Source organism: Erinaceus europaeus, chromosome 11 (assembly GCF_950295315.1).
Source record: "Erinaceus europaeus chromosome 11, mEriEur2.1, whole genome shotgun sequence".
In the NCBI taxonomy this organism is placed as follows: domain Eukaryota; kingdom Metazoa; phylum Chordata; class Mammalia; order Eulipotyphla; family Erinaceidae; genus Erinaceus; species Erinaceus europaeus.
Genome location: NC_080172.1, coordinates 18718665 through 18739401, shown reverse-complemented (window position 1 = coordinate 18739401; position 20737 = coordinate 18718665). Strand labels below are relative to the sequence as shown.

The 20737-nt window shown below is 38.5% G+C and overlaps 1 protein-coding gene across 1 annotated transcript in view; it reads left to right on the top strand.

Moving 5' to 3' along the window:
- Positions 1–20737, top strand: part of KIAA0825 (KIAA0825 ortholog) — a 427876-nt gene that overhangs the window by 128368 nt on the left and 278771 nt on the right. The window contains exon 12 of the mRNA XM_060201180.1: positions 10494–10604. Coding sequence (XP_060057163.1) covers positions 10494–10604 — 111 coding nt within the window. The remainder of the gene's footprint in view (positions 1–10493; positions 10605–20737) is intronic.

Genomic DNA, 20737 nt, shown 5'->3' with positions numbered 1-20737 from the left:
GTGATCCCCCTGAAGGTGGGGAGCCGGGGGCTCGAACTGAGGTCCTTGGGCCAGTCCTTGCACTTTGCGCCATGTACACTTAACCTGCTGTGTTAATGCCCCCACCCCCTTCTTTTTAACTAGACCATTAATAAACTCTGGCTTGTGGTGTTGTTGTGGATTGAACTGGGGTCTTTGGAGCCTCAGGCATGACAGTCTGTTTGCATAGCCATTATGCTATCTACTGCTGTATGAGAAGTTTTTTTTTTTTTTTTTTTTATCTTAGCCATTTTGCTTAAATAACTATCTTTCTCCCCTTCCCTCTAGACATTATTTGTAAGAGGATATCTCTACTTTAAAAAATTAAACTGAGGGAGTTGGGAGGTAGCCCAGCGGGTTAAGCGCATGTGGCATGAAGCACAAGGACCTGTATAAGGATCCTGGTTCCAGCCCCCGGCTCCCTACCTGCAGGGGAGTCACTTCACAGGCGGTGAAGCAGGTCTGCAGGTGTGTATCTTTCTCTCCCCTTCTCTGTCTTCCCCTCCTCTCTCCATTTCTCTCTGTCCTAACAATGATGACATCAATAACAATAATAACTACAACAACAATGAAAAACAACAAGGGCAACAAAAGGGAAAATAAAATAAAATAATTAAACTGAAATCAAAAGGATATGTATTTAATCCTGACAAAATAAACTATTGGAGAATAACTGGTTAGTAAATTTAGAAAAGTCTTATGTCCTGAATGTTTGATTAGCTCATTTCTGTTTTAGATTCTAGGGTCAAGACTTTTTCTATCATTCCAAATGTCCTGTTCTCAGTTACTGCTTGACCAGGTACAGCCAAAGATTGTTCTTTACATAAAAGCTGCTCAGTAAGCAGTTTCTGCAATACCTTTTACTAGTCATTATACATTATGCTATAATGTATAGACTAGATATTTTGATTTTCACTAACAAGATAATCATTTTTTAGTTATTTTTTGTATTTTCTTTCGTCTAATGAGAGAGAGATACAGAGAGAAAGTCACCACACAGAGATAGATAGAGAGAAAAGGGGGAGAGAGTGAGGGAGAAAGGGGCAGAGGGAGATACACAGAGCATTGCTGAGTTTTGGATTATGGTGATGCTGGGCATTGAATCAGAAATCTCAAAGCCTCAGGCATGAAAAGTCTTTTTGCATAGCCTTTATGTTACTCCCCAAGACGCAGCTACTCATTTTTCAACTTAAAGGGTTAATTACATCACAAGAAACTCAAGTCAGGGGGCCAGGTGTGGTACAGCTCATTAAGTGCACACATTACCATGTGCAAGGTTCTGGGTTCAAGTCCCTTGCCCTCACAAGAGAGAGGCTTCATGAGCAGTGAAGCACTGCAGCAGGTATCTCTCTCTCTTTCTTCCTTCCTTCCTTCCTTCCTTCCTTCCTTCCTTCCTTCCTTTCTACCTTCCTTCCTTCCTTTCTTTCTTTTAAATTTATTTCTTTATTGGGGAATTAATGTTTTACATTCAACAGTAAATACAATAGTTTGTACATGCATAACATTCTCCAGTTTCCCATTTAACAATACAACCCCCACTATGTCATCTATCATCCTTCATGGACCTGTATTCTTTCTTTCTTTTTTTTTTTAACCAGAGCACTGCTCAGCTCTTGCTTATGGTGGTGCGGGGTATTGAACCTGGGACTTGACTGAGCCTCAGGCATGAGAATCTGTTTGCATAACCATTATGCTATCTCCCCCACCCAGTATCTCTCTATCTTCCCCTCCCCTCTCAATTTCTCTCTGTCCTATCAAATACAAAATAATAAACAAATATAAGCAAAAAACAATCCAAGAAATTCAAGTCAGGAAGCAGGAGAAATATGTACAGCCATATTTTACTCCTTGTAAAATCTTACCTGGATTTTGCTTATTGAAAGACAATTATGCATTTACTTAAAGTCACAAGGGTAAGACCAGTTTATGAAAACAATGATTAAGAATTATGTTTTAAATAGTGACATAGATAGAATAGATAACAGATAACAATAGAATAGAACAGAAGAGATAAGAAGATCCTATCTATATACCAAGGTAGTTGCCTGTGATTTTAGTGCCATCAGAAAGATTCATTTGTTCTAAGTTATTTCGTGTATTCTAGTGCTATCTTCATAGCTCAGTTTCAAACTCATACAACTTTTCCTGCATTGAACTGCTCAGTATTTTTATTTCTTAAATAAATAAGTAGCTTCTTAAGTAGCTCAGCAACTATTTAGATACATGTCACCTGTCCCTTCTGCCTCCATGGGAATTGTATACTTGGACTCTATAATTATATTCTATTGGCCTCTTACTGTGAGATGTAGTTCTCTTGGGAAGATAGCCATAAGCAGTGTGGCACATGAAAAGCATAAAACCTATCTGATTCTTTTTTTAAAATTTTTTAATATTTATTTATTTTCCCTTTTGTTGCCCTTGTTGTTTTTTATTGTTGTTGTAGTTATTGTTGTTATTGATGTCATTGTTGTTAGGTAGGACAGAGAGAAATGTAGAGAGGAGGGGAAGACAGAGAGGGAAAGAAAGACAGACATCTGCAGACCTGCTTTACCACCTGTGAAGCGACTCCCCTGCAGGTGGGGAGCCGGGGCTTGAACTGGGATCCTTAGCCAGTCCTTGTGCTTTGTGCTACATTCGCTTAACCCACTGTGTTACCGCCTGACTTTCTATATGATTGTTTTTAGTTCATCAGTCATTCTTGATTTTTAGTTCCACTGCATTTATTTTATTCAAGTAGTTACACAAACCCATGGAGTCAATCAGTTTGGTTAGATGCAAAAAAAGGGGGAAGGGGACGGGCAGCAGCACACTTGGTTGAGTGCACATATCACAGTGCACAAGGACCCAGGTTCGAGCACCTGGTCCCCAATCCGCAGGGGGTAAGCTTTGCAAGTGGTGAAGCAGGGATGAGGTATCTTTCTGTCTCTATCCCTGTCTCCCCCTACCCTCTTGATTTCTGGCTGTCTCTATTCAATAAATAAATAAGTGTAATTTTTTTTAAAAAATGAGGGCAGTATAACTGTAGATCAAAAAGCCAGGAGATCGAATTGAGATGAAATTCTGAAGGGGAATGCTGTTCTTCTTCTAGCGTTTGCCCTTCTTCCTTAGCCAGTTAACAGCGTCAGGTTGAGCCTGATGTAAAGTTGCGAGACCTCCTTTGAATCTAGAGAGGTGGCAGTCGTTGACTATGTGGGTCATAGTCTGTCTGTAGCCGCAGGGGCAGTTCGGGTCGTCTCTGGCTCCCCAGCGATGGAACATAGCGGCGCACCGGCCATGGCCTGTTCGATAGCGATTGAGGTGGGCCCAATCATAACGTGCTAGGTCAAAGCCGGGTTGACGCTTGCAGGGGTCTGTGATGAGGTGTTTGTTCTTGACCTCAGCTGACTGCCAACTCTGTTTCCAAGAGTCTGGAACAGAGAAGTTCAGTGTAGGCGTAGGGGAGACCAGATTGGATGACGATTAGCTAGAATGCAGAATGATGTTAGTGAGAAGGGGCCCGAGTTGATGTTGAAGGAAAGACAAAGGCAAGGAATTTCCCTAAATTCACTTTTCTACTTAAGCAAATCCATCTTTATACTCTGAGAATTTGGAAATGTGAAGAAATATATTTTGCTTCAACACATAAGCAATTGATTTTAACAACTGCTTATGTTTAAGGGAGTGTTTAATTTACTCTATCAACATTCTTTTATGTCTAATGTAAAATACAGTTCTGTGGGTTGCACAATTTGCATTTACTTTCCACTATGAAGTAGAACATTCTCTCTTTTAACTCTGTACCAAAACATCATTAGAGGTTATCTAATAGCTAGCTCATCATTTCATTCCCTTATGAGGTTTGTGGGCCAATTTTCACCCTGTTATACTCTCCAGAATAATGAAACTAATTTGGGATCTTGCTGTGGAATTAAATGCTCATACAGCTCCCACCCCCTCTGAGACCATAAACATCTGCCATAACAATTCTTATAGCCAAATAACCTTACTGCTACCAGTGTAACTGAGAAATTACCAGTAGTGTAAGATTTTTAGGTAGCTTCAGAAATGTTCTGGGAAGGATTGTTATCACTAGTGGTTTGTAGTTTTAAAAACTTTGGCACTTAAGACAAAAATCCATTATTTTTCAATTGTCCATTACTCTTTCCTAACCTTGGGTATTAAACAGACACCAGGTAACCATTTAGATTAGAAATTGTACATCTACCTTGAGATAGTTGAAAATCTTCCTAAAGTATTTGCAGCTATTGTTAATATACTCGCAATTTTTTTTTAGTTGAACCCTTATAAAGGACACTTAGTTAAGTTCTTTATAAGTCTTATCTTAGTTTTCACTACAATCCTATGAGATGGCAATTATTATCATGGCCATTTTACAAGTAATAAAACTGAAGCTAAATAGATTGTCACACATCTAGTAAAAATTTCACCCAAGATACAAACCAACCTAGTTTCTAGCATTGGAGCTTATTCTCATGCCCGTGCATTGCCTCTAAATGATTTTCAGTAACTTTACCCTTGGGGTATAGGACAGATAACAAAAGTACACAAAGACTAGAGATAGCTTTAAGCCATAAGACTAAGCTAACCATAATAAGAAAATAGAGAAGGATCAGGAGATGAGAAGGAATATGGTTTTAGCAGGGTGGTTGGTCATACTGAGGTTTTGAGGTAGCCCAGTGGATTAGAGTTAGCTGAACATAAAAGAGAACACATACTAGTAACTCCTAGAGGGAGGAGTATTCAGTCCTAGAGAAACAAGGTGGTCCCTTGATAACTGGTCAAATGGAGATTTATGAAAAGGGAAGAAGTCCATTAATGGGAAAATAAAAGTAGTTTGTTTCTACAGTCTCCAGTTCCTCCTACTCACATCAAGAATCCCCATGTCTTGTGGTCTGGGAGGTGGCGCAGTGGATAAGGCTTTGGACTCTGGAGCATGAGGTGCTGAGTCGAATCCCTGGCAGCACATGTACCAGAGTGATGTCTGGTTCTTTATCTCTCTCCTATCATTGCTCATGAATAAATAAATAAAATATTTTTTTAAAAAAGAAGAATCCATGTCTCGCTGAATTCATTCTTTTCCTCCAATCTATCATTCTTTTGAGGCTGGTTTTCTTTCCAGTTTCCTTGCTACATCTTTGTCATATTAAACCAGCACCTCATTCTTTTGCTATCCCCATCCATGCTTCCCTTCCTATTGGATGCTCTTCCCCTGCACCCTCACTTTCTTGACCCCTTTATCATGACTCAGTGACACTGTGAGAAAAGCATCCAGCTATATGTTGTTATTCCTTTTGGCAATCTCAATCTGGGCACAATGACTGGGAAATTCCTTCTAGTCTCCACTTATGCTGGATTTTCCACCTTAACTCATGTCATTATTTGTTTAAAGAAATCATCATAAACTTTTTATTTGCTGAAAATATTTAGCCCATCATGAAAGTGCATTAACTTCTGATTATCAGTCTTTTTTTATATTTATTTTATTTATTTATTCCCTTTTGTTGCCCTTGTTGTTTTATTGTTGTAGTTATTATTGTTGTTGTTGTTGTTGGATAGGACAGAGAGAAATGGAGAGAAGAGGGGAAGACAGAGAGGAGGAGAGAAAGATAGACACCTGCAGACCTGCTTCACCGCCTGTGAAGCGAGTCTACTCCCCTGCAGGTGGGGAGCCGGGGTTCGAACCGGGATCCTTATGCCGGTCCTTGTGCTTTGCGCCACCTGCGCTTAACCCGCTGCGCTACAGCCCGACTCCCTGATTATCAGTCTTAATATATTCTTTTCTTTTGCCTCCAGGGTTATCGCTGGGGCTTGGGGCCTGCACTATGAATCCCCTGCTCCTGGAGGCTATTTTTTTCCCTTTGTTGTCCTTGTTGTTGTTATTATTGTTGTTATTGCTGTCATTGTCATTGGATAGAACAGAGAGAAATCGAGAGGGAAGGGGGAGACAGAGAAGGGGAGAGAAGGATAGACACCTGCAGATCTGCTTCACCATTTGTGAAGTGACATCCCTGCAGGTGGGGAGCCAGGGGCTAGAGCCGGTTCTTGCACTTTGCGCCATGTGGAGCGCTTAACCAGCTGTGCTACCGCCCGGCCCCCTTAATAATTTTTTTTTTATCTTGATACTTACTTACCTCTACATCGTTTGATTGAACATCAGTCTATTTCTTTTCCCCCAACAAAGCACAAATTTCACCTTAGATCTTGACCACATTTATTTATTGACTTTGCTGTTCCTTCACTATTGCATTTTCTTCCTGGAATATAACTTTTGCTCACTGTCACCATTTTTACACCTGTCATTCACTCAGTGCACTACAATTGCCTCATTTTGCTGAACAAGCTGCGTAGACCAGGACAGCTGTGCATACCCATTGAGTAACTCCAATTTTAGCCTCTCTGTTTTTCTTTTGCCCTTTCAGCTTTTGACACTACTGGTCGTTTCTCTGTTGGTTTCCCTCACATCTCCTTCTGACGCTCATGGCCTACTTTTCTACTTATTCCTTCTTAATTTGAGTGCTTCTTTTTCAAAACACAATCTTTAAATTGTGTATCCCAGAGTTTTCATTGACCATCTTTTTTGATTACATTCTTTTTCTATTTTATGCTAATGATTCCCAGATAAATATCTTCAACCAGATGTTTCTTGCCCATGTTAGATCAGTAAATACAAATTTCTGTGGGCTGTCTTTCATTTGATATACTTCAGATGTCTGCAGTTCCTCAATGTAAATTGAGGAAGTAATACACCTGAGTGTCAACTAGGCTTCTTCTTTTCCCTTAACACTTATTCCTTCTACCTCCTATTTCATGCTATTCCTAACCCTACATCATTAAGAATATTGCTGTTTCTACTAATTTAAATTTTAATATTGGCTTCCTATCATCTAGTTGATGAACCCCTGATTTCTTGATAGACATATGAGTTATAAGGCCTGTTATTTCCTTGCTGAACTATTTCTTTCTTTCTTTCTTTCTTTCTTTTTTATTTTATAGGACAGAGAGATATTGAGAGGGAAGGGAGAGATAAAGAGGGAGAGAGTAAGATAGACAACCTTTTTTTTTTTTTAATTACAAATAGCTATGTCAGACATGTCAGAAATTTTGTTATCTTTGTAGTTCTATCTGCAACCTCTGAGGAATATTTTAGCCAAATCAGGGTAGCACAATAAGTGGATAAACAGCCCTTCAGGCTAATATGAAACTACTCTTATCTAATATCCCTGAATTATGCCAACATCCTTCAGGTATGGTCAGGATTTGTACAGTAAATCACTAGAAGTGGAGATAACATGTCTGATTATGTCTTTAAGGTGTTTATGTGTATCCCAAAGGATGTTTATATTTGACATGGCTGTATGTACACACACACAGTATTTAGAGGGACAGTAAGCGAGAGATTGGAGATTTAGGAGGCAGACAGAGGCAGAAGTTTAGGAGACAAATGCAGGAGATATTTGGCTACAACCTTATTGTGAGATAGGACTCCAAAGACCCCAGGGAGTTGTTCCCCCCCCATACTATCTCTTCTGGTTCTTACCTTAGGATATCATTCTTCTCCCACTGAATTTCTCATTTCAGTGAACCTCCTTAGGGCCATGTCATTAAAGTCCTCTTTAGGAAGTTTGTATTGTTAGGTTGAATTTTACATCTTCCAATTTTTCTCTTGGTCCAGTAAGACAGGTAATTTCCTGTCTTCTCCTTATGTTTTATTCTACTTGAGAACTGAGGCCAGGATTCTGTGTTTAAGCTTGCATCACAACCACAAGTTTGAGGTTACACATGAATTAATAATCTGTAGGCTGCTGTGGGTGGTGACTAGGGCCTATGTCCATATAGTAAAAAATGTAATACCTACTGTTGGGATGACAGGACACAGAATGTGGCAGACTGTGAACTGGTCAGATAGTGTTTTTCTGTGAATCTTCCCCAGAACCTGTTACTACAAAAACTAAATTCGGGGGTGGGGGGGCTTACAAAATAGCTCATGTGGATAGTTTGCTACTTTGCCATAGGTTCAAGCATGGCCTCCACCTTATTGAGATAGAAAAAAGCTTCAGTTTCTACCTAAAAGAAGGAAAAAGGAAAAGAGAAAGAAAGAAAGAAAGAAAGAAAGAAAGAAAGAAAAGAAAGAAAGAAGAAAGAGAAAGAAGTAAAAGGAAGAAAGAAAGAGAGAGAGAGAGAAACAGAAGACAAAATAAGGAAAACTAAATTCTAATATGGCTTCCATCAAGGCTGCTTTCAGCAAGTTTTATTAGTTGTCAGGAAGACTGCTGCTGTGACTCCAACTGTGTCTGTTGCTTTTAATTTCTGGTTCCCATTGTTGTAAGTTTGTAGGCTCCATTGTAATAGGATTGGGTCTCCTGAGTTGGGAACAACCTGTCTCCTACTCATCAGATTAAAGTTCCATATTTTATCGATCTCTTCCAAATTGCAGCTTGTTGTCACAGAAGGACTTCATTTTCCTGAGGGAGGATCTCTCTGTGTGTCCTGCCAACTGGGTGTTGATCTTTTGTCCCATGAGCAGTAAGCCCCCCTCTATGCAGGTTTTCTCATGCATTGTTCTGACTTCATTATGTGGGAAGAGAAAAACACAGGTCTTCTCTACTGACCATCTTGACCTTGCCTTTAATTCCTTTGTCCAGTCTTGATCCTCTTTAATTTAGTTTTCTCACTGATGTTCAGGCTCTTTTTCTAAAATGTAGAATTGCTTTTAACACTCCTCTGCTATAACCTCTTTTGTGATCCTTCATTGCTGGTTCAGACTTCAGAGTCCTTAGAAAAACATATCTTGTTATCTTGATCTACCTCCTACCTTCCTCTCTACTTCACCTACTAATAAACATAGGATGTCATCAGGACTTCCTGCTTTGGAAGCCTAGCTAAGAAATTTTGTTCTGTTCTGAAAGTTAGTGAGGAGAAAAATGCCTTCAAAGAGACAGTAATACTGAAAGTCTAAAAAAATGTCTAAGTATATTTAATTAGATGTTCTGCTTAGCAAGGCAAATAGGATAAAATTTGGTTAAATTTGGAAAATGTGAATGTCTAGCATTCTAATATAGAATCAGAAGATAAGGATGGACTTTCAAGATTAAATTCGTTGTTACATATTATTTTTAAAAGATGGATTTTATACTAGGTATAAAGAGAAAAACTACCACTTTAAATAATTTCACTTCTTTTTTAAAAAATTTATTATATTTATTTATTTTCCCTTTTGTTACCATTATTATTGTAGTTGTTGTGATTGATGTCATCATTGTTGGCTAGGACAGAGAGAAATGAAGAGAGGAGGGGAAGATAGAGAGGGGGAGAGAAACATAGACACCTGCAGACCTGCTTCACCATCTGTGAAGCGACTTCCCTGCAGGTGGGGAGCCGGGGCTTGAACTGGGATCCTTACGCAGGCCTTGCGCTTTGTGCCACTTAACCTGTTGCGCTACCACCCAACTCCCAATAATTTCACTTCTAAAGTATTTCCAGTTGTCATTGTTAACTCCTTATAGATATAATCTCCTGTTATTATAAAAACTTTAGTAACCAAGCCATATGCTAAAGATTTATATATGGCAAACTTAAAAAAAAATTTTTATTTATTTATTTATTTTTCCTTTTGTTGCCCCTGTTTTTTTTTTATTGTTTTTGTAGTTATTGTTGTTGTTACTGATGTCATCATTGTTAGGACAGAGAGAAATGGAAAGAGGAGGGGAAGACAGAGGGGGAGAGAAAGACAGACACCTGCAGACCTGCTTCACTGCTTGTGAAGTGACTCCCCTGCAGGCAGGGAGCCGGGGGCTCGAACTGGGATCCTTATGCCTGGCAAACTCTTTTCTTACAACATGAAAATACATTGCTGAATTTGATTCAACCTAGAAAAGTGTTATAGTGACTTCTCAAAAGACAGTTGTAGACCCTACCTTCTTACCAAATTGTTTAGATTTTGAAATCATGATTTTGTATTTTGCAGTTAAAATTCTTCTTTACAAGCCTTTAGTAGGCTTTTAGGAACATGAAAAATTAATTGTAATTTCTCGTTAATTATCTGGTATTTGTAAGTCATTTCAGAAACTGAAAAAGGTAACTTTATGCTAAACACTTTTATGTAAATGATTCAAATATGGTAAGATGTTTACATTAATTGACTCTGGGTTGAAGATTGTTATTAAGTGGTATTTGCTATTACAGTATTTGTAGATTTGTATATATATTTTTACAGTTACGTGATATTTTTTAATTAAATAGTACTAATATTATCAGATCTTTTCAAGTCTAAGGATTGTCATATAGAAGCCTCTATGTTACCTATTAATCATCAATCTCAATTAGATGGTATGGATATATTGACATCTTAAAAGAATACTGTTTTCTGTATAAATCAACAACTTTGAATACTAAGTAAAAATAAAAATCTTGATGGTTTTTAAAGTTTACTACTACTGTTTCCTGCGTATTCTGAAATGATTGTTTTATTTCCCCAGGACTTTTCAGCATGGAATGAATGATTCTGCTTCCGAGTCCTTAAGTCCTTCATTTAAGCAACCATTGCACTGGCTTTACTGCATATCACATTTCTATCCTTCTTTACTCAGGTGAGGACTTTTTTTTTTTTAAGATTTTTTTTCTTTTTAAAATTTTTCATTATTTTTATTTATTTATTGGATAGAGACAGCCAGAAATTGTGAAAAAGGGAAGAGAGAGAGTGAGAGAGAGTAAGAGACCTGCAGCATGGCTTTGCCACTTGTGAAGTCTTCTCCCTGTCGGTGGGGACCGGGGTTTTGAACCTGGGTCTTTGTTCATTGTAACATGTGCGCACAACTAAGTATGCTACCACCCAGGTTCCTAGGTGAGAACTTTTAAATACTATATTATGTTTAATTCTATGATTCATTTCAAAATTTAATAGGAACTTTATCCATGGTGGTACATGCATCTTAATAAGAGACATTGCAACTATTTATTATACACAGGTAAACAAAGAGTATTGTTTCAGTGTTACATATTTTGGGTCTTTGTTTTGGGGGGATGGTGGTAGGGTGGAGAGCCCAAGAATCCAAAGTGCAGGTCTTATAGTTATTGTACTTACACAATTAGTGAATTAATTAGAAAATGTGAAGTTGAAGGGTTTAGTTTTATTTCTTTTTTATTTTAATTAATTTATTTATAAAACGGAAGCACTGACAAGACCATAAGGTAAGAGGGGTACAATTCCCACCACCAGAGCTCTGTATCCCATCTCCTCCCCTGATAGCTTCCCTATTCTTTATCCCCCTGGGAGTATGGACCCAGGGTCATTATGGGGTGCAGAAGGTGGGAGGTCTGGCTTCTGTAGTTGCTTCCCTGCTGTATGTGGAATTTGACAGGTCGATCCATACTCCCAGCCTGCCTCTCTCTTTCCCTACTGGGGCAGGGCTCTGAGGAAGTGGAGCTCCAAGACACATTAGTGGGGTTGTCTGCCCAGGGAAGTCCAGTTGGCATCATGATAGCATCTGGAACCTGGTGGCTGAAAAAGAGTTAACATATAAAGCCATACAAATTGTTGATTATTTAATTTTATTTCTAAGTACTTTATTATTATTATTTTCCAGAGTACTGTTTAGCTCTGGTTGATGATGAAATGGGGGACTGAACTTGGGACTTTGGAGCCTCAGGCATGAGAGTCTCTTTGCTATCCTGCCTCCTCCAAGTTTAGTTTTATTTTTGACTAATTGCTTAACCATTTAAAAATTCATCTTTCTTAATCTATGACTGGGGATTTGATAGTTCTTCAATTAAATGACAGTAAAACTATAGTTCATGTAACTAACTCAGAGCCTTAGGTAAAAGTTGAGAAAGGAGTAATTTTTAAAATCATGAACATAGTCTTTCATTTTTATTATTTAATTAACAGCATTTAAATATAAAGAAAATCATTTAAAGCATGAAATGCACTTCCAATGTAATCTGATGACATTTTGTGGCATTATGTGGAATGTCACTCTGATTTTTTGCTGAATATATCATTGGAAAGAATCTCTCTTCGTGTCTGGGAATAAATACATCATATGTAGCTGGAGGAGATACTGTTAAACTTCATACTATTCTGGTTAATCTTGGATATGCACTTTCAGTGATTTCACCATCTAAATTGACTTGACTTTATCACTCTCTAAAAAAGTAAGAGTTCAATCCATAAATGGAGAATGTGCTAAGCTCAAAAGCAAATTGTCTATAGATATGACAAGCATATACTGTATTCTTACAGATACATTTCTCCATATAGATAACAGAGAATCCAAGATTAATGGGATATAACCTCTTCCTTTAAGGACCTTCATATATTTTTGCATAAATATTTTAATTGATTCCATGAAATTAAATATCCACGATATGTTGTCATCTTAAGACTCTATTATCTTGAGTGTTAATATACTCTTATGTTGTTGAAAATCTAATAACTGAGTTTTAAATACAAATGTTGCAAAAAGAACACATTAAACAACAGGTTCTTTTACAGTGTGAGTTGAGGAATCAGCCTATATCTCTTCTCTTATTTATTTATTTCTTTTTTATTTATATATTTTTTCTTTTCTGTCACTAGGGTTATTGCTGGGCTGAGTACCTGTACTATAAATCCACTACTACTGGCAGCAATAGGACAGAGAGAAATTGAGGGGGTGGGGCAGGGAGATGGAGAGGGAGAGAGAAACAGACACCCACAGACCTGCTTCTCATGCAGCTTTTGAAGAGTCCTTTCTGCAGGTGGTGAACCAGGATTCTTGCGCAGGTCCTTGTGCTTTGTACTATCTATGCGAAACCCAGTGCACCACTGGCCGCCCTTCTTTTCTCCTCTCGCCTCCCCTCTTCCAGTGTTAGCGCTGGGGCTCTGTGCCTGTATTACTAATCCACTGCTCCTGTGGCTATTTTTTATTTTTTGGATAGGACAGAGAGGGGAGGGGAAGACAGAAAGGAAGAGAGAAAGATAGATAACCTCTGGACCTGTTTCAACACTTGTCAGGTGAACCCCTGCAGGTGGGGAACCTGGGACTTGAACCGGGATCCTTGAGTGGGTCCAGCACTTTGTACTATGTGTGCTTATACTGCCCGGCCCTTTTTTTCCATCCATCCTTGCTATCCTGCCTCCTTCCTTCCTCCCTGTGTACTTAGCCAAGTGTGCCACTGTCCAGCCACAGTAATGAGAGTCATTTAACAACAAAATACTTCAATGAATATTCCAGAGTTTGTATGGGCAAGCAGTTGAATATTTTAAAAGATTTGAGGAAGTTGCAAGTCATTGGGACAGTTATAGAAAGATAAAAAATTTCAAATGAAGTTGGTATTTGATAGTCCTACATATTGTAAAGTTTCTAATTATCTCTTTCCTTTTATGATTTAAGGATACTATAGAAATAAGATTCTAACAATTGAGTTGAAAATGAAATAAAAGAATGTAACTGTATGTTTGCACATTATGCTGACACAGTTTGCATACTTGTGTGATGTTGTCGGGCTGAGCTTCACTGACGGGAGATAGACAACCCGGGACTCATGGTTGAGCTGTAGGCAGTATCTCTTTATTCATGCAGGACACAGCACAATCTAAGCCCAGCTAGACTAAACTAAACTAAAAACTATATTTAAGAACTATTCTGTCCTTATATATACTGGCCAAGTAGGGTGGAAACAGGATGTGACATAGAGAGGGTGGAGCAAAAAGTGACTGGTGCAAATCAGGGTGTACTATGAGAGGGGGCGGAGCAGAAACACATCATGAACTAGTGGGGATTAAACCAATGCCCTGCAGTGGTTATGTAAATAGAATACAGTGGTTATGTAAATTGAATACAGTGTTAGGCAGGGGGTATTAAACCAATGAAACAGAAGGGGTTTTTAGAAGCAGAATTAGAAGCATACCAACATGATGTAATCTTGTCCTTTTGGAGAGTTAACCTATGTGAGCTAGTTACCATATATGTGAAGTAATTTATATTTTGATGCAGAAGTTAAACTGTAAATACAACATAATCTTACTGACCTACTTGAAAACAGCATGGAATATCACTGTCTACTTCTACCACCTTGAAACATCTTTTAAAATATTTTTTTACTTACTTATTCATTAGAGAGAGAAATTGAGAAGGAACAGGGAGTTAGAAAGGGGAGAAAGAAAGAGAGACACTTGTAGCACTGCTTCCCTGCTTACCAAGCTTCCCCTCTGCAGGTGGCATCTAGGGGCTTCAATCCAGGGCTTTGTGCACTGTGACATGTGTACCCCTGCCCAGCCACCTTGAAATACCCTAACCTCTAACACAGTTTCATGGTAGATTCAGGAGAACTGCATGTGCCTTTGTAGCACTCATCACATGTCCTTACTAAACAATCACTCTGTACTGTTGTAACTGTGAATAACCACATGTAAAGGTTGATGAGTTCATTATTATGGATGCATTTGAAACTGTTTGATTTTGTCAATTATCTAAACATTTATTTATAAAATGCAAACACTGACAAAAACCATAAGATAAGAGGGTTACAATTCCCACCACCAAAGCTCTATATCCCCTCCCCTCCCCTGATAGCTTTCCTATTTTTTAACCCCCTGGGAGTATGGACCCAGGGTCATTGTGGAATGCAGAAAGTGGAAGGTCTGGCTTCTGTAATTGCTTCCCTGCTGAACACGGGCATTGACAGGTCAATCCATACTCCCAGCCTGCCTCTCTCTTTCCCTACTGGGGCAAGCCTCTGAGGGAGCTGAGCTCCAGGACACATTGTTGGGGTTATCTAAACATTTTACAAGGACTAACAAAGGTGTGATAAGGTGCTTTCTATTAGGTTCTTATGCTTATCACAGACTGTGATACCAACAAAGATGTTCCTTGAGTTCCCTTTAACAAGGTACTTACTATCTGGGAGATGGATATTCATAGTAGTTAAAGGCTCCAAAGAAGTAATTCTAGTCCTTTGAAGAAATGGCTGAGTGATTTCATAGTTTCACATAACTTGAGGTGCTAGAATAGCACTTCAGATGACTGCAAAAACTTATGGCTGAAATGTAATATTTTTAAAATTAAAATTAGACTTTTACATATTTTAGGCATAGGATATGCTAATTATATAACATTAGAGTATGGAACTATAATCTGAGTGAAATGTGGCAATCTCAAGTGAAAAGGCTTAGTTAATTTGCTAAAATCAGGAAATAATGAAGGCACTCAAAGGTTGAAAGTCTGCCCTCTGAGTTGTGCACCAGACAGTGTGGATAAAGATGAAACTCTTTATGAATATCAGTCTACCTTAGTGTACAAGACAAAATTAAGGCACACACACATATACATATGTTTGAAGGTTAACTCTGATTACTATGTATGAATCATTTTAACTATACAAATCACAGAGGCTAGATTATCATGTTATATAGACTAAAATATATATACATTTTTTTCAATGTGATACCTATAATTTTCTAACTCCTGGTTAAGGAAAATATATACCTGCCTCCTCCCCCCAACATTTTTCTCAAGTATAGTAAGATAATGAAATCACTTAACGTAATAACTATTAGTCTTTGCTTGCTTTCCTAGACAGATTTTTAGAAATTACTTTTGGAAAACCAAGAGTAGTATAAAGGCATGGTGACTTCTCTGTTTTGTTTCTCCACTCTAGGACTACTATTCTCAATTGTCTTTAGTTATGCCCTTGCCTTTGTTCTCTGAATCATGTAACTTATGGTCTCTGGTATAAATTTGGCCCAGAAATCCATGACAGGAACCATCTGGTTGAAATCAGTCCCTAGATACCTTAAATAACATGGCTCCAATTTTGAGAATCAGCATTGAGATCACAAACTTGATTTTGGACCAGAAACATAGTATTCTCAATCAGAAGATTTAGTCAAACTTCCTCAATGCTGGAAAGTACCCATCAAATATCAGCCTGGTTGAGTGGAAAGAAATATGGAGTATCGAGATGAGCATGGGTTTGCAAGTCAAAGACTTGGAGCCAAAGTCCTATTGCCATATTTAACGGTTAAATTACTTAGTACTTTTTTCTTAATATTCCTTAAACAAAGTTTAAGTGAAATAAACTGTAAGTGTCCTGAAATTGATAAACCATGTAGCTTTTCTGTAGGGACATAATACTATATAATAACCATTGCTTCAAAGTGAATATTGGGTTGATGGGAAAATCATGACACATTTTTTTTACATAGAAAAATATGTCATGATTTTCCTGACAACTCAATAGTAAAAACTGCAGGATAGTACCCAACAACCTTAGGTATTATTGTGAAGTGGGTGTTTCAAAAATCCCAGTATTTGGCTAGTCTGAAGACTTCCACTACAAACAAAAGTTTAAAATTCCAGTAAATTTATAAATTGTTGTTCTCTCTCTCTCTCTCTTTTTTTCTATTATAGTGGAATTCAACATGCGTGTATTTCTGTCATTTTTGTTAGGCTTATTTCATTTTCACAACTCTACCAGCTCAGTGGATTGGAGGAACATATGCTTCTCCATATGCCAGACACAGACTTCTCATTGCATTTATTACTCAGAGCTTGGTGATTGAGGAATGTTTGTAATATTTTATTTTTCCTCTTAGTGAGTCATTCTACTGTACATTTCAAAATCTGTGATAAGTTGAGAGATCCAAGAATTGAGGTACATTTCAACAAACATCTATCCATCTGGTAAATGAAAGGGTTTATTTATAACCAGGTATTCAAAAACAGTAGAGTAAAATGGCATTCAGATTGTTTTGTTTTATTACATGTCTCAAGGATTGAACAAAACTACTAAACCCTGTGATCCATTCTCCACACTGTAGCCAGATAAGTAAACTCTTTTGCCCAAAATTCTCCATTGGGTCCAAAATATCCATATTGGCTAATAAGACACTCCATGATCTGGCTCATGGTCTTCAGTCTGCCTTTCAAAGGTACTCTTTCCTTTCATACTGGATCTATTGTTCATCAAATGTATCCTTAATCAGTATTCAACTTACACAAAATATGTACATGAGCAATGTTCAAAAATGAAGTCAATTTTAATATTAGCAGCTTATTATCAACTACCTGCTTTCCTTTTTTCTTTTTTAATTTTTATTTATTTTTATTTAAGAAAGGATAAATTAAAAAATCCATAGGGTAGGAGGGGTACAACTCCACACAATTCCCACCACCCAATCTCCATATCCCACCCCCTCCCCTGATAGCTTTCCCATTCTCTATCCCTCTGGGAGCATGGACCCAGGGTCCTTGTGGGATGCAGAAGGTAGAAGGTCTGGCTTCTGTAATTGCTTCCCCGCTGAACATGGGCGTTCACTGGTCTGTTCATACTCCCAGTCTGCCTCTCTCTTTCCCTAGTAGGGTGGGTCTCTGGGGAAATGGAGCTCCAGGACATATTGGTTGGGTCTTCAGTCCAGGGAAGCCTGGTCGGTATCCTGATGACATCTGGAACCTGGTGACTGAAAAGAGAGTTAACATATAAAGCCAAACAAATTGTTGAGCAATCATGGACCCAAAGGTTAGAATAGTGAAGAGGAAGTGTTGGGGGGTGGGTACTCACTGCAAACTCTAGTGTACTTCTGCTTTCAGGTATATATTTTGCAGTAGTTTATGGATATGTGTGAACATATGCTCTCTCTCACAGAAACTGGTGTATATCTAGATTTTGGGACTTTGTTAGAAAGTGAACCACCTGGAATGGAATTAGAGTATACTGTGAAAGGAAAGGTCTCACCCGAGTAATGAAACTGAAGGGTTGTCATTCCACACGTGAAGTCTCTGGACACAGTCTGAGCTGAAGCATGTTGAGGTGGCAATCGTTGTGTTGATTAGGTTGCAATTGGCAGATGCAATATTATTTGATATGGATTGGGAGAGGCATGTGGGAAAGTGGACCCTATCCAAAGATTCCAGGACTGGGGGAAATAGAGGCTCTATAGTGGAGATGTGAGGTTCCTGCTGTCTTAGGTTCAAAAAGACAATCGATAGTTAATGTTATCATCACATTATTTGGTAATTGGGTTAACTTTGAAAAGTCCTTTTGTTATGGTTTGCTGTACAGTACCCAGTATCTTGTATATAGCTGTGCTATTGGTTGCTTCTGATCTACTTGGTCTAGGCTTTTGAGAGAGTCTGCATATCAATTACACAGCCTATATATTAAAAAGACTCAGTCTGTGTTTTAAAAACTTCGAGACATTCAATTAATTTTCCCCCTCTCATATTAATTAACTAGTGATTTATATGATTACACTTTACTAGACGTGTACATAAACACCATTCCCACCACCAAAAGGCTGTGACCCATCCCTCCTACCCACTCCCACCCCCCACAGGCCCAGGAAGCTGCATGTCTACCCCTTTTTACTTTGGTGCCCTACTTACGATTTGGTCAGGTCCTGCTTTTAGTTTCCCTTTTAGATCTTCTTAGTCAACTTCTGTTGATGAGTGGGATCATCCAATACTCATCTTTATCTTTCTGACTTAGCTGACTTAACATAATTCCTTCTAGCTCTGTCCAAGATGGGTCAGAGAAGGTGGGTTCATTGTTCTTGATAGCTGCATAGTATTCCATTGTGTATATATACCACAGCTTTCTCAGCCACTCGTCTGTTGTTGGGCACCTGGGTTGCTTCCAGGTTTTAGCTATTATGAATTGTGCTGCTATGAACATAGGAGTACACACCTCTTTCTGGTTGGGTGTTATGGAGTCCTTGAGGTATAACCTCAGGAGAGGAATTACATATGGAAGGTCCATGTCTAGCCTTCTGAGAGTTCCCCAGACTGCTCTCCACAGAGGCTGGACCAATTTACATTCCCACCAGCAATGCAAAAGGGTTCCTCTGTCCCCACAGCCTCTCCAGCATTTGTTGCTGCTGTCCTTTTTGATGTATGCCATTCTTACAGGAGTGAGGTGGTATCTCAGTGTTGTCTTAATTTTCATTTCTCTGACAATCAGTGACCTGAAGCAGTTTTTCATATGTTTTTAACCTTTTGGATCTCCTCTGTAGTGAATGTTTTGTTCATATCCTCTGCCCATTTTTGGATGGGGTCATTTGCTTTTTTGGTGCTAAGTTTTCTGAGCTCATTATATATTTTGGTGATTAGTTTCTTGTCTGATGTATGGCATGTGAAGATCTTCTCCCATTCTGTGAGGGTTCTCTTTGTTTGTGTGATAGTTTCTTTGGCTGTGCAGAAGCGTTTCAATTTGATGTAGTCCCATTGGTTTGTTTCTGCTTTAGTCTTCCTTGCAATTGGGTTTGATTCATCAAAGATGTCCTTGAGGTGTAGGTGGGACCAATGTTTTCCTCTAAGTATTTGATTGTTTGTGGTCTAACATCCAGGTCTTTGATCCATTTGGAGTTGATTTTTGTTTCTGGTGAGATAAAGTGGTTTAATTTCATTCTTCTGCATGTTACAACCCAGTTTTCCCAGCACCATTTATTGAAGAGAGCCTCCTTCTTCCATTTAATGCTTTGGGCCCCCTTATCAAAGATTAGATGTCCATAGGTGTGCAACTACATGCTTTTCATCTAACTGAACTCAAAGCAAGATTCTAGAAATTGGCCTTTATTTTTTAAATTATTTATTTATGTTTATATTACAGAATTATGTGTCCACAGAGGTTTAAATACACACCACTCCCACAACCAGAGTTCTGAATCTTCAGTCTCCCCACTGCAATCCCCCATAGTTCCCCTAAGGTTGTAGACATAGGTCAACCATCATTTTTACAACTATTGTCCACATTTATACATATTTGCCCCCTTTTTTCCTGATTCAATCCTCTCTTCCCCTCCAAGCCACTCATGGCAACATAACTACCTCCATATGTCCCCCTCTCTCCTTTTCCTTCTCTCTCTGAGTGCTGATGGAGCTGGAGTTCAGAGCCCTCTTATCTTCATCCTATCACTTCTCCCCCACTGGGAGTATGGGTCAAGGCTGTTTATGGGGAGCTAAGGTAGGAGTTCTGGTTTCTATAATTGCTTCTCCACTGAGCATAGGCTTAGACAGGTCAATCCATACCTCCCAGCCTGTTTCTATATCTCCCTAGTGGACCAGAGCTCTGGAAATGAGAGGGTCCAGGGCACATTGGTGAGGTCATCTGCCCAGAAAAGTCAGGGTGGAGCCATGGTAGTATCTGTAACTTGGTGTCTGGAAGGTGGCATGACCCAAGTTGAGACAAGATTGTTAATGAATGGGAACCAAAAAGTAGGATTAGAGCAGATGAGATTAGGGATTTTAGGGTAGAAGAAAGTTAGGAAATCCATTTTAGGCATGTTCCTTGGGGCACACAACTACGGTAATTTTGCTTGAGTTTGGCAGCTAGCCTGTGGTTGGATAAGAATATTGTCTGAGAGAATAGTGTCAGAATAGAGAAAAAGGGCTAGAAAGTTGGAGTAAGGCAGGGAGTAGCTCCCGTTCTTGGAAAATTTGAAATCTGTGGCTAAAATTATCTATTTACCTTCATCCACCTGCTCCAGGGCATATATATATATATATGCCTGTTGTGTATATATGTATGCCTGTTGTGTATATATATATGTTGTGTATATATATATATGTATGCCCTGATATATATATATATATATATATATATATATATATATATATATATATATATATATGTTGTATATATATATGCCCTGTTGTATATATATATATGCCCGTTTAGGCAAAAGCCCACAGAAGCAGCAAAGGTTCTTTAGCTGATAAAGCTTTGCCCACAGAGGCAAAAAATG